General features: G+C 36.5%; 1 protein-coding gene across 2 annotated transcripts; it reads right to left on the bottom strand.

Annotated features, from left to right (window-relative positions):
* Window positions 1-3: 3 nt before the first annotated feature.
* On the bottom strand, window positions 4-17,288 carry CISD1 (CDGSH iron sulfur domain 1). Of its 2 annotated transcripts, none has more exons than XM_082719504.1 (3): window positions 17,011-17,288; window positions 9,815-10,020; window positions 4-321 (listed from the first exon to the last, which is right to left on the bottom strand). In XM_082719504.1, the coding sequence occupies exons 1-3, from the start codon at window positions 17,033-17,035 to the stop codon at window positions 232-234; spliced, it is 321 nt and encodes a 106-aa protein (XP_082575630.1). In that variant the 5' UTR covers window positions 17,036-17,288; the 3' UTR covers window positions 4-231. The 2 variants fall into 2 exon arrangements, with proteins under 2 accessions (XP_082575630.1, XP_082575629.1); XM_082719503.1 differs by lacking the exon at window positions 17,011-17,288 and adding an exon at window positions 10,941-11,023.
* Window positions 17,289-17,343: the final 55 nt, after the last annotated feature.

The following is a 17,343-nucleotide window of genomic DNA, read 5'->3' as shown; positions in this document are numbered from 1 at the left end:
AAATAACCCACAAGCCATGAAGTTGGTTTTTACTTTTTCCTTTTTTACGTTTTAACAAATGTGCACCACAATGGTTCAACAAGTAAGGCAAATGCCATGAATATGAAAGCTGCAGTTTCCAAGAGACCACATCTAGGACCCAGGGGAGGCGAATTAGACAGAAGTCGCAGTCATTCTAATTAAACAATCAGAAAACATCTTAAGTTTGTTTGCAGTGTCAAAACTGTCTATTTAAGTTTCCTTTCTCTTAATGATCAGAGGTCCCACGTTGTCACCAGTCTCTTCGTTGTGTTTTGTGTGAGATCCATCGCAGAATGGGAACTAGAAAAAGAGAGAATGTCAATGTCTAATTGCAAAATCACTATTAGCTTAGCAGAGTGGGGGTGATGCTTTTTCTCAATAAAAAGATTTTCTTAGCCCACCTTATATAAGTATTCTTAAAGAGCACATTTGAAGTACAAACACCAAGCAGAAGGAAGAAATCAACTTGTGGATAATACAGATGATTAACTGCATTTCCATTTGTGGTATTTGTTCATGGATGCTGAGTATCTTTTCTCTGTTTATATGTTACAGTTACAATTCCCCATCTAGTGAACTATGTCCATTTAGAGCCTCAGTTCATTTGTTTAGAATCAATTTGTGTGTTATCCCTTTGATCATCTTTGCAGCAATTTTTCCCAAACGTTTTTGCTAATTTTTTCATGTTACTTTCCTATTAGTTTCATACAAACATGCCAGTATTTCCCTTTTTAACATTCTTCATGGAGACATCTTTCTCCTAGAGTAAATTTCTTTACATGATTTCACATTTTAAATATAACTGACATTTTGGGATTCAGTGGTAGAAAAGTGACAGTAGTAAATTTCTTTTAATTAATATTTTGACAAAGAAAGATAGCAAAAGCAGGAAAACAAGCAGGGGGAGTGGGAGAGGAAGAAGCAGACTCCCCACTGGGCAGGGAGCCGGATGTGGGGCTAGATCCCAGGACCCCGGGATCCTTACCTGATCCGAAGGCAGACGCTTAACCCACTTAGCCACCCAAGCACCCCAGAAGTAAATTTCTTTCCTTTTTTTAAAGATTTTATTTTTATTTATTTGACAGAGACACAGCAAGAAAGGGAACAGAAGCACGGGGAGCAGGTGAGGGAGAAGCAGGCTTCCCTCTGAGAAGGGAGTTAGATGCGGGGCTCAATCCCAGGAACCTGGGATCATGACCTGAGCAGAAGGCAGACTCTTAATGACTGAATCACCCAGGCACCCCCAGAAGTAAATTTCTAACAGTGCCTGTCAGTGTGCTCCAAAGAAGTCCTAACAGATGTTCTGATTTGGTTTCATTATGTTTTAAAAAACATATATAATTCTCTTGATTTGTAGCATACATTTTTAAAATAAGTCCTGTTATTAAAAAATACAATTTTAGCTCAAAATTTCCCAGGCTGACTGAACCATGGATGCTTTTTTTGTTGTTGTTGAAGATTTTATTTATTTATGTGACAGAGAGATCACAAGTAGGCAGAGAGGCGGCGGGTGTGTGGGGGGAACAGGTTCCCCACTGAGCAGAGAGCCTGATGGCAGGGCTCGATCCCGGGACCCTGAAATCATGACCTGAGCCGCAGGTAGACACTTAACTCACTGAGCCACCCAGGTACCTCTGCCATGGACGCTTTTAACTCTGATATCTATTATTATAGTGTTCTACAGAACACACTTTACAAAATGATGTTCTAAGATCCTGTTGCTTCAATATTAATAGAGTTTGTACAATTGTTACACCTTCATTCCTAATTTTACAAAGTAAGTTGTACCTGTAAAAATGCCTATTGATAGGTTCTACATTATCATACTCATCAATCTACTCTGCTGGGGTAATAATGATGTCTAAAATATGCTTCAGTATTTGGTAGAGCTAGGTTTCCTTCAAATTATTCTTGTTAGACTTTTCTTATTTATTCTCTACCTATCTTTATTAAACTTTGCCAATTTTTCTTCCAGATAAACCTGAGAATTATTTTTTTGCCAAGTACTATTTAATTTCTCTTGGAATCCTCATCTTAAGGTCTCATGCATACTCTGATAACATTATTTCTGTCTTACATATTTTATAGTTATCATAATTAGGTATATTTTCATACCTAACTACTTATATATTATCAACAGTTTTTGCAGGTACAGCCTTCCTACTGTTAAATGACAAAAATAGGAATGTTTTACGTGTCTCCTCAGGATTTTACACTTAGAAGGTCCAATTACTAGTAAATTATTTTTTCTTTCCTTCTATATTTATACCTTTTATTTCTATTTCACATTAAGTAATGATAGCTAGCATCTTTGTTTTATTCTTGATGTCTGAAGTGTACCTAACATTCTAGAATCTAGAGTCACTGTTTGGTTTAAGGTACACTAACTATTGCACTGAAGAGGCCAATTTAGATGACTGGAATCTTAGCCTTAAGATTAAAATTGCCTCATTACTCACAGTGGAGGCAGTATAGTTTTAGATACCTGAAAACAGACAATAAGGGTATATAATCTTCAACTCTGACATTAGAAGTGTCTATTCTAAGATTAAAATCTCATGTTAAAGAAATTCAATTTTAATTTTACTATTTGTATATAATTCCAAGATACAGTAAATTAGTTAAAATTTACAGCAAAAGTCAAGGTACGAGCATATCTAATATTTCCAAGTAAAAATTCTATCTTGGGGTAGATGGCAACATCAATGCAATGTATGTAATGCTTTCTTTTCTTCTTTCCTTTCTCCTCCCTCCCCTCCTCTTTTCCTCTTTCTTCCCTCAATAGGATATGGTACACAGTATATTCCTGTTAAAAACAAGTCCTCACAACAAAAACAATCAATCAAAACTCATTTTTTTCTTGGCATGGATAAGAGGCCATAACAATCCACAAAAATCAAACTAAAATGTACCCTATAGCAGAGATCAGCATTTCAAGGTGACATACATTTAATAAACAAACACAGATGATTTTACAGTGAGAATACAAATTTACATTGTAAAAGACTCCATTTTTTATAAACAGCACACACAAAACATGTTACTGAACAGTTTTACATATACAGATTATAAAATGTATTTCTAAAATATAAAGTATTTAAAATAGAAAAGCCTTAAATAACTTACTGAAATAGCATGTTTCTTTCTTTTTGAATCTCATTTTTAAAATACTGAAAAATTCTAGAAAAATAATACATGTTCAAAAATTATCTCCCTCTCTATATAGAATCAAGAACAGGAGAGAAATCTACAGAGAAATCTACAAAGAACATCTTATAAAACGTTAAGAAAGCCATATATCTAAGATGAGAATATACTTTTTATATGATAATCTAGGTATGCCTAGAAACAGAAATTTGTCTGTTTCCTGTTTTAAAAGAAAACATATTTCTTTAAAAAGCAGCGAACAGGGGCACCTGGGTGGCTCATTGAGTTAAAGCCTCTGCTTTTGGCTCAGGTGATGATCCCAGGGTCCTGGGATCAAGCCCCACATCCGGCTCTCTGCTTCCTCCTCTTTCTCTGCCTGCCTCTCAGCCTACTTATGATCTCTGTCAAATAAATAAATAAAATACTAAAAAAAAAAAGCAGCCAACAGTAGATTTTGGCTATTTGTTCAAAAAACTTTCATGCTTTCATAATATATAAAGTTTTTATGACTTTAAAATGTAAACTAAGCATTAAAAATCATTTTGTTCAGAGACACATATATCTTTTAATAGTACCTTATTAATCTCAGGAATTACTGACTTAGGGCAGAATCTTCTCCCAAACTTCATGTGAAGATTAGGTATTTTCATATTTACTCATCAGAGTTTTCACTATAAGTTAATGAAAAAAACTAAACTCCTCCCCCCCAACCAGGACCAAGATGAGTTACTACAGGACCGGATTAGCAATTTCTTAAGAATACACTATACATATAAATGGGATATATTTATTGAAATTAATTCATGATTCTCAATATGAATGTCAATTACATGGCATTAAAATCCAGGTGGTGGGTATTTATAGAGGGCATGGATTGCATGGAGCACTGGGTGTGGTGAAAAAATAATGAATACTGTTTTTCTGAAAATAAATAAATTGAAAAAATTAAAAAAAATTCAAATTGTAAATTATGTAACAGTATTTATGTTTTTCAGGAAGTGTCTTGTTCTATTTTTTAACTTTACTATGCGAGAGAAAGAAAATATGTGTATACTTTCAAATGTAATCTAGGAAGTATAGTATTTTTTGTATTAATGCAATTATATATCAAAAACAAAAAATACCCTTTCACTGAAGATTTGAAATTTGTTAAACAGTCAAGCAAAGAGATGAAATAACAAAAAAACCCACAAAGGGTATATTTAATTCACGTAGTCATCAATATTTAAAAGTAAAACCTAAATAACCGATGGAAAAAAGTTTAGCTCATGAGTGATTCTAAAATCTAACATGCCAGTGTTTGTTATTATTAACAAATTCTGGAGAAAAGCTTGCAAACTGAATTGGCTGAACTTCCTGTATGTCCAGAAAATATCATGTATTTGTTAACCCAATTAGTAAACTACAAATCCCACAGATTTTTAAAATTAGAGAAGAGAGGACTTAGAGAAGAGGCTTAAAAAATGATTAGGGTCGGGGCGCCTGGGTGGCTTAGTGGGCTAAAGCCTCTGCCTTCACCTCAGGTCATGATCCCAGGGTCCTGGGATCGAGCCCCACGTCGGGCTCTCTGCTCAGTGGGGAGCCTGCTTCCTCCTCTCTCTCTGCCTGCCTCTCTGCCTACTTGTGATCTCTGCCTGTCAAATAAATAAATAAATAAAATCTAAAAAAAAAAAAAAAAAAGATTAGGGTCAACCAAAAAAGGCCTAGAAATTCTTTTCATTTAGAAAGCTAGCAACATCATCAGTCTTCATAAAATACACAAGATTTGCATCTTTTTAAAGGCTTTAATCTCGAGTTATGTTTCTGGTTTTTGGGTATTTCAAGATAAAAATAAATAAATGATCCTCACCTTTTTTATCTGCAACAATTAAAACAAATTATTTTCCTTCTCCAAACTTTGTATTTTTAATGAGTTTGAATTGTATTTCCCAAGGAAGTTGCCAGGGGCCATTTTGACTACCATAAACTCTGAGAAATAGTCTTGCTTTGGTTGAGAAAGAAAAGCAGTAAGATCTGACATAATCTGAGAGGATACGACATTTTATTCCATTCTTAGCGACTTACTTTAAGTAAAATGTAAGATAGTAGTAAAATATATTAAGAGAAATTAAGATTTTATAAGACTATCCTTATGTGGATTGGTCAAGCTATGCAACCGTCACTCAGAATTTTGTTTCAGACTCCATGCACTCTCTTCCAAATCATTAATAGGCTGGAGACTTCCATAAAGCACAGACACACACAACCTAAAACAAAACACACCACTAACAAAAGACCTAATTAAAATCCTGAAGTTGTAAATGAAACAAAATGATTCTACACAGTATGTTCAGTTGCATTTCAACTTCATTTGAGTTCCTGACAGTAACTGGCACACCTTTCCTCTATTCTTATTTCTTAGTGTGTGTGCATCTACTGTCCTTGTTCAAACTCTCTCCTGCCTCCTAGATGGCCAAAACACAACTCAGGTGAGTGGGGGTAGGGTGGCAATCTAGCAAGACTATGCTGCATACTCTTCCCTCTAACATTAAAGTCCTCTCACTTTCTTATTTCTAAAATAAAGCTCTCTCTTCCTTCCTGAGTTTCACATTTGAGCTCCCACTCTCATCTTCCACCTCTTTCAAGACAGCACTGTCTCAAACACTATCTTTCCTGCAGTCACTTCTCTATTGCCTCCTTTCTTTCTCCTGTCACATATGGATAGCCCTTTTGTGAAATATGATGAAATAACCATGTTTCTGAAACAGCAGACGGCATACCAATCCTGGGGGGGGGGGGAGGACAAACAAGGCATATTTAAAAATGTAATTTCTGCACACTGCTAAGAGAGGATTCATTAGGCCTGAGAAAACCACTCAAAAATGTTAAACCCACACAATGGGCTACACTAGTGATTGTACCTTAAGAATGAATCAGAACAGAATTAAAGATTGTATCATATGTAACTTTTCTGAGATAAGTAGAAAGGTGTTTTCATTTTGTTGCATTATAAACACAACTGGTTTATATGAAGAAAAAAAAATTACTGATTATGAACTCAATACAGCCAAAGGTATTAATTAAAGTCTTTTGTACACTGGTAGAGAAATGTGTGAGTTGGCATCTCTGTGATAACCTTACATACCTCCAGAATGGGGGAGTTTCCAAAGATATCAGAAGAATAAGAACATCCATTAACAAGAATAAAATTCAAAGTGAATTCTTAACTGATTCATGTGGGAATAAAAAGTTCCTAAAATTCAGTGAAAATTCAGAACTGACAAATACTAGATGCAAAGAGGATCACTAACAGCATAAAAGATAAGTTTAAAAAAAAAAGAAAACGGGAAATAAATTCACTGGTCTGTCATTCCTTTCCTTGATGTCTACTTATGGGAAATGACTATCTCTGGTTTAAGAATCTGGAAACTGTGGGATGAAAAAATAATCCCAGAATGTTTTGTTGAATTATAAAGTCTAATAAACATTTAAACCAGTAGCTTGTGTCCATTTATGATTCTTCCTGATATACTTAAGATCTTAGACCTCATACGTTCCTATTTGCTTTTATTGACCCTTTCTTTACCCTCTGGGAAAATCCAACCAAGGCAAACACCCCTTAGTTGACCCCAAATCTACGCTTTAGATTTCACTAAAGCAGTCATCTTTCTTTTCCTTTCTATTTACTATGAAAGTTACTGAAATTTTAACATATACTCAGACTCAGACTCTTAGCATTTCACTTTTAGTAATTCACACGTTAACCCACTTAGACACAGCATAGCTTCTATTCTAATTATTCTGTTGAAATGACAACAAAAGGTCAATTGCCTAATTGTTTAATGCAACTCATACTATAATATTGACCTAGTTGTCTTTACACAAGCCTATGTTCATAGCCAAGTCTTTAAGAATATCATGGCTTCATAATGGAAAGGAGAAAGTTCCAGTTTTCTTCTGACTCTGGCCCATTTCATCTCCTTTTTTGGCTCTTATTCCTCTTTCCAAAAATGCAAAAAATTCCCCAAGATTTCATGCTTGATTTTTATCTGCATCACGGATCTTCTTAAGCATTCTTAATGCTTAAACATAAGCATTCTTACGTTTAACTCCTCAGTTTTGCTGATTTCTATCTCCAAACCTGATATCTCAGCCTTAGACCCACATTTCAGATTATCTGCTGAACATTTCCATTCAAATGTCACCTCAAATTCACTTTGGAATTGAATTCCTTGTCACCTTTCTAGAAAATCAGCTTTTCTTCTTGGAAGTCCTATTTCTGTTAGCAGCACCATCTCTTCTAATACAACAGGTTTAAATTCGTTAATTAGTTTCAGTTTTTCTCCACCAATCTCCCTTATCAATCAGTCAGTGCATTAAGCTTATCCTTCCCTCAAAATGTTTCCTCTATGGGTTCATTCTTTTCCATTCGTAGAGCTATCACTCTCGCATAAGTCTTATAACTTTGGAAATTCCTGACAAGAAGTTCCCCATGTCTGCAGGCACAAACTCCTCGCAAAGATACTTAAGACTCTCCTCAATTTGGACTTATTCCTGGGGGGGATGGAAGAGCAGTGACCAGACTAGATTCTTTATTGATCCCACCACTTTGCTCACTTGAGTCCTTTCCTACAGATTTTAATAAAGACTTTCCCCCCAAACTGGTAGTTTATTTAAATACCATCACACTTTCCAAGGGCAATTTAACTCCCATGTATATCACTACGCTATCCTAGAAAATTCTAGCACAGTGTAAGCCCTTTCTTTTATTTAAAGCACTGAGTCTACTGTACACATTTATGATACTTGGTATATTACAATTTACCTTTTCTAATAAGTATATAGTAGACACTAAATGATCATTGACTAAAGAACTACTAAACTGACTTAAGATTCCTGAATTTCTAAAGGCATTGTTTTGTATATTTTGGTGATCAACAGCAGAATAAAACCTATAATGAACATTATTTTTAAAATACAAACCAGGTCTGGTCTACAGAATATTACTGAGGATTATTTTCTAGCAACCCCACTAGTACTTATAAATAATCCTACATACCAAATGAACACTGTTCTTTTTAAGGTACAACCTGTAATGGAACTATTAATTTTTCACATTCCATATGTTCATCACCAAGCAGTTTCAAATACAATGACATTATCTCGCAACGTATCACTGGATTATACATCATCATTTTATTGGTGAAGAGAGTTAGAATACACTTTCTAGTACCTAGTTTGTAACGTCTTCCTTATTTGATATACAATTTGTGATAATGGTTTCCCACTGTGGAAAGAGATGGTCCCTGACACGTGCTTTCAGAAACAGATAAATCATTTTTATCGTCTATTTTCTTTCTTTTTTTTTTTTTTTTTAAGATTTTATTTATTTATTTGACAGAGAGAGAGAGAAAACATAAGCAGGGAGAGGAGTGGGAGAAGCAGGCTCCCTAAGAAGGGAGCCTGATGCTGGACTCAATCCCAGGACTCTGGGATCACGATCTGAGCTGAAGGCGGACGCTTAAGCCACCCAGGTGCCCTATTGTCTATTAAGTGTTATAGTATCATCTTTGGTGAAATCCATCTTATTTAAATACAAATAGTGGCAGTACACTCACCATATTTCTTACAATACATCACATTCAATGTATGAAGCTTTTCAAGATGACCTTAGGAAAGGATTTACCATCTTTACCTCACTACCTGCCATCACTGTCTAAAAGCTGCAGGTATCACAGATAAGAGTTCCAAATGGAACTTGATGAAATGTAATTATCACAAAAGAAGATTTATTTATTTATTTATTTATTTATTTCAGAGGGAGAGAGGGGGAGAGAGCAAACACAGGCAGACAGAATGGCAGGCAGAGGCAGAGGGAGAAGCAGGCTCCCTGCTGACCAAGGAGCCCGATGTGGGACTTGATCCCAGGAGGCTGGGATCATGACCCGAGCTGAAGGCAGCTGCTTAACCAACTGAGCCACCCAGGCGTCCCACAAAAGAAGATTTAAAAAATCCTGTTATGTATTTAATTACAGGAGCTATAGCTTAAAGAAAGCTTAGATACAGTGTCAATATATCAGATAAGAAATTTTCAAAGATAGTTTTCCAAGTTTCTCCTGAATTTTCTAAAACTTGTCCTAGAATTCAGGAACTTAAAAAGCTCAAGAAAAGAATCTACCCTTCTGTGTTTCTTTGTGTTTTAGGCTGCATACTCTTTCCTGGGAAAGTGGAGGCAAAGATCCACTTGGGGAGGAAATCCTAAGAATAAATAAAGGGATTTTTTTTTTTTTTCTCTTCTTGATCAAGAATACAGTTACACTCACCTGAACTCAGTAAGGGAATAACGCAATTTTACTGCATAATAGTTATACATTTTAGGAAATATACTCATGAAGAGAACATGAAAAACAGAGAAGAACAGAATGCATTAGAAAAGAAAGAAAGAAAAGGGGAGCCTGGTTGGCTCAGTCAGTGGAGCAGGTGACTCTTGATCTCAGGGTTGTGAGTTCAAGCCCCATGATGGGCACAGAGATTACTTACAAATGAAAAAAAAAAAAAAGATGAAGAGATATCCTAATAATATCTAGTGATACATGTTTGACAGAATAGTTTAAAAAGAAATGTTACATTAAAGATGGCACTAACATAAAAGACTTGTTTTCCTCACCTTTTTGGACCTCCAACAACGGCAATACACAGCTTTATCTCCCAAATCCTCCATATCAAAAGCATGTACTATCTTGGGGTTGTCTTTCTGGATGTGAAGGTTTACCATAGATTTGTTGCGATGATCTTTAACATAAAATCTTTTGTAAGCTAGATAACCAACTGCAGCTGTCCCAGCAGCAATAGTAACTGCTGCGATCCATTCAACTAGAGCGGGGAAGGAAAACAGGAATAATCATCAAAACCAAAATATAAACTAATAATGTGTATTTTTACTAATATGATATGTTCAGGAAATCTAGTTTTTGAGTTAAGCATTCCGACAGTCAAAAATTTTTACTGTTAACAAAATAATCACAACACAATGGTGTAACAATTCTTAAGATTTTCCCCAGCCTTTACTGAGGCTATTGCGTATTTTCTATTGAAAGATAATAGCTAAATTGAGATAGAGGAAATCTTAAAAAAAAAAAAAAAAGAAAAGAAAAAAGAAAAAAATGATGTTTAATAATAATTTTTAAAGTGTTCATAGATTTAAAATAAAATGTAAACCTGAAGATACCTACTGCTTAAAAAAAAACCTGATAAAAAAATTCAGATTATAAAGACTACCCCCACCCAAAAAATCAGGAGGTGATTATGTTAACAAACTGACTCATCAGAGTTCATTTAAATAGTAGGTCCTTTAGTGATTTTAAAGTGCATAACCACAAACAGCATTGGTATCTGAAGAGAAAAAACAAACAAAAGGACAAATAAAACAAAGTTGCCCTTAAACATTCAAAGAAATATATCCAGCAGGATTCTGGGATTCCGTCACTCAAAAGTTTTTGTTTTTGTTTTTTAAATGTCAAAGTGCTTTCTCATTAGAGAAGGGCAGAATGTATTAAATCAGAATGTATTAATTTCTTATTTCAGAGAAAACATGAATATAATTACAGTTATATTCTCAATAAAGTCTAAATTTCCATTACCCACCAGTGGATGATGATTTGAATTCCCTACAAACGTCATTTTAAATTTAATGACATTTTTCTACTCAATTATTTGCTTGACTAACAGACCATCTACTTATTCTTTTCATGTAGCTTTTCAAGCAGCCCTTAGAAACCCAAGCACTTAACTACCCCAGTTCCACAGAATGTTGGAGAGTAGAAAGTTCTGCATAGTCTGGTTAGCCTCAGCCTCAGAGGAGAGTTGTCTATTCCCAGCGAACTGCAGGAAGAAGTTGAACAGGGGTCAGGATAAACACACTGGACTGCTTCCCAGCACTTCCTGAGTCAGATCTTCTCTGTGTTTGTAATAAGTTCCCAGACTATCAAATAAAGCTCTAGAGAGATAAGTACAAAAAACACATCCCAAGAACAAATAAAAACATATAATGAATAATTAACTGTATGGCTTATTTGCACTATTGAGTCAAATTTCTTATTTGTGATTAATCACCCTTCCTAATAGTGCCCTACATTAAACTGGAGCTCATTCTTACAAAACTATAATGGGAAGGAACAACCATTCTCACTCTTAGTTCCTTTTATCTTGGGTCCTCTCTTTTAACTCATTCCTTGGATTCTACTTTCAACTACAGTATTCTTTACACAATAGTTTTCCTTTCCACAATATTTCTATTCTTCCTTGCTAAAATCCTTTTAAAATAAACATTAACATTATGTCCTTCCCAGGTGCTACAGGACTAAGACAAGTTAATAAGTTATTTGACAACTTCAAACTTTGGACTCACTAAAGAACGTTTTTTTTTTTTTTTAAAGATTATTTATTTATTTATTTGACAGAGAGAGATCACAAGTAGGCAGAGAGGCAAGCAGAGAGAGAGAGGAGGAAGCAGGCTCCCTGCTGAGCAGAGAGCCCGATGTGGGACTCGATCCCAGGACCCTGAGATCATGACCTGAGCTGAAGGCAGCGGCTTAACCCACTGAGCCACCCAGGCGCCCCGAGAACGTTTTTAACTACACATTTTGTGTAGATTGGTCTTGAATTTTAGTGCAGCTTCATGATATTACCCTGTAGCAATTCCAAACAGGGCTGAAACTTCACTCTGATTTCTAGCTTGGTTCATGATAGTCCTTTCTGATGTATTATTTACCATGGAACTCCCATGAGAAGGGACATGGCAGGAGCTGTAGCAATCTGCTTCTAAGTTAATGGAAAGCCACTCTGATTAGCTAATGTACGTATCACAAAATGGGCTAAAATACTGCTATGCATAGTATATATTCTAGTGTATTTGCTTAAATATTATCTTTAGTATCAACTTAAAAGGAGGAAATACCCCAAAAGAATAAATTAAGACAATAAAAATTGTGAAATCTTAGTTACACCCTACTTTTTAGGTGAATTATGAAGTAATCCCTAACAGATTTGCTTTAATAGTGCCTACATATATCAAAAAGGTCTGAAACCCAAAGAACTAAAATTGATTAAGATTAATTTGTCTCACAACGTAAGAAAGAAATCCTATAAGAATTTCTACCTGAAAACCGTAATAGGCCAAAAGAATCTTTCTTAACCATCAAAACAGTCTTCTATTCTCTTTTCTCATATTAGCCACTGAATCCATATAGTGACTTTTTTTTTTTAAACCTTTACCTCTCTGGAATTTTTGACAGTGGAATAAATGACAGAATAACTGACACACAAAAGAGGCAATAGCAAATGAAGAAATGGAAACTGAGTCTAGATATTATTGAAAAGTAGCTGCCCCACAGGGAATCAAAACATGCAGTGTTACTCTACCCCCTAACAAAGGTGACTTATGACCCTATATAAATGTCATAGTAGCGTATGTGTGCTAGGAAAATGGCTTTGCATTTGCTCCAGTGGGTTTTTTAGAATCAGGACTAGATAAATTCTTAAGAATTTCCATCCCCCACCCAAAAACCTAATTCTCTAATCTCATAAAAACAAATGTAAAAGTTCCCAGAATAAGAAATATGTTACTGTTTTATCATTTCATGATAAATGAATCATATATATATATATTTTTTTCCTGGCAAAAAGCTGTGGATGCCACTAGCAACTCTAGGGGAAAGAAGGAAAAGGAAACTGTAGAGACAGGCAAGAATGACGATTGTCTGAAAAGTCAACAATTAGAATAGAGAAAGAAATGAAAACCCAATATAACAAACCATTAAAAACAACAAAACCTAAGTAACATTTAGTTTTTGATAGTGGGCATATTCTTTTTTTTTTTTTTAAATTTTATTTATTTATTTGAAAGACGGAGATCACAAGTAGGCAGAGAGGCAGGCAGAGAGAGAGAGAGAGGGAAGCAGGCTTCCTGCAGAGCAGGGAGCCCGATGCGGGGCTCGATCCCAGGACCCTGAGATCATGACCCGAGCCAAAGGCAGCAGCCCAAACCACTGAGCCACCCAGGCGCCCCAATAGTGGGCATATTCTATTAAGAATAAACACAACCTCAAAGGCAAAATGAGACTTTACTAAAACCCAATTTTCAAAGACATTTCAGCTGGCACCTTTCAGACATTCTTTCCTAACTGGGGTCCAGAGAGCACTGAGCACTACTGCTGCCTCTGGTTTTACCCTCACTTCCCTTCTCTTATAAACATCTCTCAAGGTACAGTATTCCTACAGTTAGATCAAACCCCACCCTTCCCAATCTTGCTTAACCATGCTTTCTCTCTCTACAAATACAATGAATAAACCAATATAAAGAACAAAATACAGGAAATACATTTCTAAATAATCCTTTCCATTCTTACTCTTCCCTTGGTCTACTATTGTATAACATTGATTTGTATAGCAGAATACTGGTTTTCTCTCAGGATAATTCAGATATCGAAAACAATCTCTTGTTTATAACCCATTCCCCAGCTTTTCTCTTCTACTGTGGAAATTATTTTAACTTAGACAGAAATCTCACCCTGTTTCTGTTCCTTTAGTCCCTTATCTGTCCAAAACTGTCCTCTTTCCCCCAGTGTCAACTGCCACAGAATCAGAATGTCCTTTTCTTCTCAGGAGAGGGGGAGGGGAACTATGTTTAAATCTTTCCCTCCCTAAGGTCTCTCTCCCAAATCGGCAGGCTGTGCCTGGTAGTTTTTTTCTTAACACCTGGCTTACAGGTGGTGTTCAATGTTAGCTGAATAAAAAGAAAGAACAGATTATTAATTTGAATTTGCAACTCCATCTGTCTATTTTATCATCACATTGCTCTTACACCAATTGACTTATCTTTGGCCTCATCTTAACCTACTGTGTAAGTGTGGGACTTAAACATTTCTTTATATTAAAAATAAAGCTTTAGGAACGCCTGGGTCGCTCAGTCAATTAAGTATTTGCCTTCGGCTCAGGTCATGATTCTAGGGTGCTGGAATGGAGCCCTGAATTGCATGGGGTTCCTTGGTCAGCAGGGAGCCTGCTTCTCCTCCTGCCTGCTGCACCTCCTGCTTGTGCACTCACATATGCGCTCTCTCTCTCATAAATAAAATCTTAAAAAAATAAAAATAAAACTTTATTATGGAACACTTCAGACATATACATGGATTACTATAATGAACTCCCATTTATCCTCACTCAGCTCCAACAAGGATAAACTCACTGCCAATCCTGTTTCATCTATAGTCCCTAATGTCCCCCAATATTTATTTATTGTTTATAACCTAAAGGAGCAGATTCAATGACTTTTAGAGGTATCAAGGAGCAACACATATACTAAACTTCCTAAAAGTCATATACTGGGTTGAGGAGGGGTCACTAAAGATGGGGGACTCCATTGCAGTGAAAGATGCTTAATGTTAGAAACTGTAATAAACTAATAGTATCTGGTATCACATAAAAAAGTAAGTTCAGCATAAGTACATTGATTATACGTCAATAAGGGAAAACCAAAGGTTGGCATCACCCACTCAAGGTATATCAAAAACCATCTCACTGAATAGGATCTCTGGATTTCAATTCCAATGTCTTATCCTCATTGACTTGCCCAGATTTATGTCCTGGCCTGATCCCTATTAATTTTATTTATAACCCACAACCCATTCTTTTTCTTCTGAATACAAACAAGAATTCTACATGCATAGGCAACACCCTTTTATTTTTTATTTAACATATACTTAAAAAGCACATACTATTTTTAAGCCCTTTATAATTATTAATCTATTTAGTTGAGAAGAGACATCTTTTCATCTTCCCCAAATTAAAAAATCAAAATTTCAGATTTTTTAGTGTGGTTTAAAAATTGGGAACAATTTGAGGTCTAAATATTATAAGGTGGACTCCCAATATATTATCTGTCCCTTCCTTGCCAAACTACTGTGTTTGGAGAAGAAGATAAGAAGGTGCTGGATAAAGTGATTTACAAAGGTTTTGAACCTTTGCCCACAGTCCTCCTAACAAACTTTACACTTTTAAGTGAAATAAGAAGTAGTTACTTCTCATTACAAAGTTGAGTACTTCAAGTTTAAGCTGATAACCCTCTTCAACAAGCAATTTCCTATTCCTAGAAAAAAGCAAGGAAAGTCACCTTTGGATTCCCTTATGATTGGATTACACACACACACACAAAACAGCAAGCTAATGGGAAAGTTTCCTTTGGATTCCCTTATGGTTGGATTGAACACACACACACACACACACACACACACACACCCTTGTCTCGATTGCAAGAAAGATTGGCCAACACTTATGGTTGGATTGAACACACACACACACACACACACACACACACCCTTGTCTCTATTGCAAGAAAGATTGGCCAGCAGGGAGTCTGAAGGAGTCCTAGGGTTCACTTACTTCACATTTCAATGGGCACTACACCCTAGGTTTAAAATACACAAAGTGACTCCACATTTTAAAATCGTGTTGGCATCTTTCCATATCACAAAAGTGCAAACTGTCTTCCTATAAAATTATCAGTGGCTCAAGTCATACGATAACTTATTTTACACAATAGTTTTATTCCTGAGAAAATACAGGCTTGGATTTTTTAAAAAACAAAAACAAAAACCGCTATTTTAAGAGCACCAAGGTACCTCTATTTAAAGATGAGCATGCTTTGAAATAAGTTTTATAAATAATCACCTCCTACAAACTTCATTAGTAAGTTAAAAATGTCATGGGTTATCACCCTAACTCTGCCAGGTAACTTTTAGAAACAGACATGAAATTCTCCAATTTAAAGAATAGATTACAAAATTAGGTCTCAGGTAAACAGAGAGCCTTTACAGAACCCGGGAACTCTAGATGCTCAATATTTACTAAACGAATCAACAAGGCTCTTTTTAATTAGCTTCTGGACAATCTCTTTACTTTTACTTTACAATTGTTAAAGGTAACCAAACTATGAGGCGTGGCGTTATATACCTGGGCAGAGTATTTTATTACTGGTGCACAGTATTATATTTAACAGTTCTACCACCACCAAGAATTGTTATAATGTGAATCTCGACATTAATAGATTCTAGCAAATCTCTTAATTTTAACTGGACCTGTTTCCAAACGCCAGACTAGAGCAAAGGAAGCAAGGCTGAGAAAGCCGAGAGTTCAGAGAGCTCCGTTTTCAATCCTCTCTCCTGGACTACTGCCACGGAGTGGCAGATGCCAGAGGGATTAAAAAAAGGAAAATTAAAAAAAAGAAAAACCCACAATAATAACAACAAAAAACCTGGGAAAACTGAAGGTCTTGGATTGGGTTTCTTTCCTTTAAAAAATGTACAAAACTAAGATGTGATTAGTCACGCATTGCTTCAGGGTTGCAGAAAATTGATGGTCTGACTCCACGGTGATTTAAACTTGAGAAGGGGGAGCAGTTCTTTTTTTTTTTTTTTTTTTTAAAAAAACCTTTCCTCTTTTCCAAGCTCTGTGATTTAAGAAAACAGAGGTGTCTCAAAGGAGAACAAGAAAAAAAAAGCTAGCGGCGGAATCGTTAGGTTTTAGGACACGGCTAGTTAAGGAAAACGTGGTCCAGACTTGGGTAGATGCTTCCATGGCCCCAGTACCCCTTAGGCCTGGAGAGATCACCAATTCATATCGACATCGCCCCCGTTCCTGGTTTGGCCCAGGGAGTCCGCAGGCCCGCCCTACGCTTGCCCTTCTACATCTCAAGGTTACAGGGCTGGCGGGCTCGCAGGGCAGCGGTAACTAACAGCCCAGAGAGGCGCTGAGGAAGCTGCAACCGGTGCGCAGGCCTCCAGCCTCACCCGCTCCCAGGCCCCACTTCACCTCGTACGCTGGAAGTCAGACTCATGGCGCCGTCGCTTGCAAGGAGTGTGCACAGGACACTAGGCACAAAGAGGTTCTTGCGGAGGCCCGGAGTCAAGGTTCGAGAAACGTCCTACGCGTACCGACTCCAGGCCGCTACGGCGCAGGCGCCGCGGCTGGCCGTGAGCCGGTGTGTATTGCTACTCTAGTTGATGCTGAGCATGCGCGGAGCTGCGTCCCAGTCTAAAGTCTTGAGTCCGGATTTTGACAGCGGGAAAGTAGGGAGGAGAGGACCTAGAGTGGTAGCAACTGAGTGTGCGCAGTCGTAGGGGGCGGAGTCCTGGAGCCTGGGGC

This window comes from Mustela nivalis (genome assembly GCF_964662115.1).
Source record: "Mustela nivalis genome assembly, chromosome: 2".
In the NCBI taxonomy this organism is placed as follows: Eukaryota; Metazoa; Chordata; class Mammalia; order Carnivora; family Mustelidae; genus Mustela; species Mustela nivalis.
The sequence above is the reverse complement of the archived record's forward strand: the minus strand, read 5'-3'. Positions and strand labels throughout refer to the sequence as shown.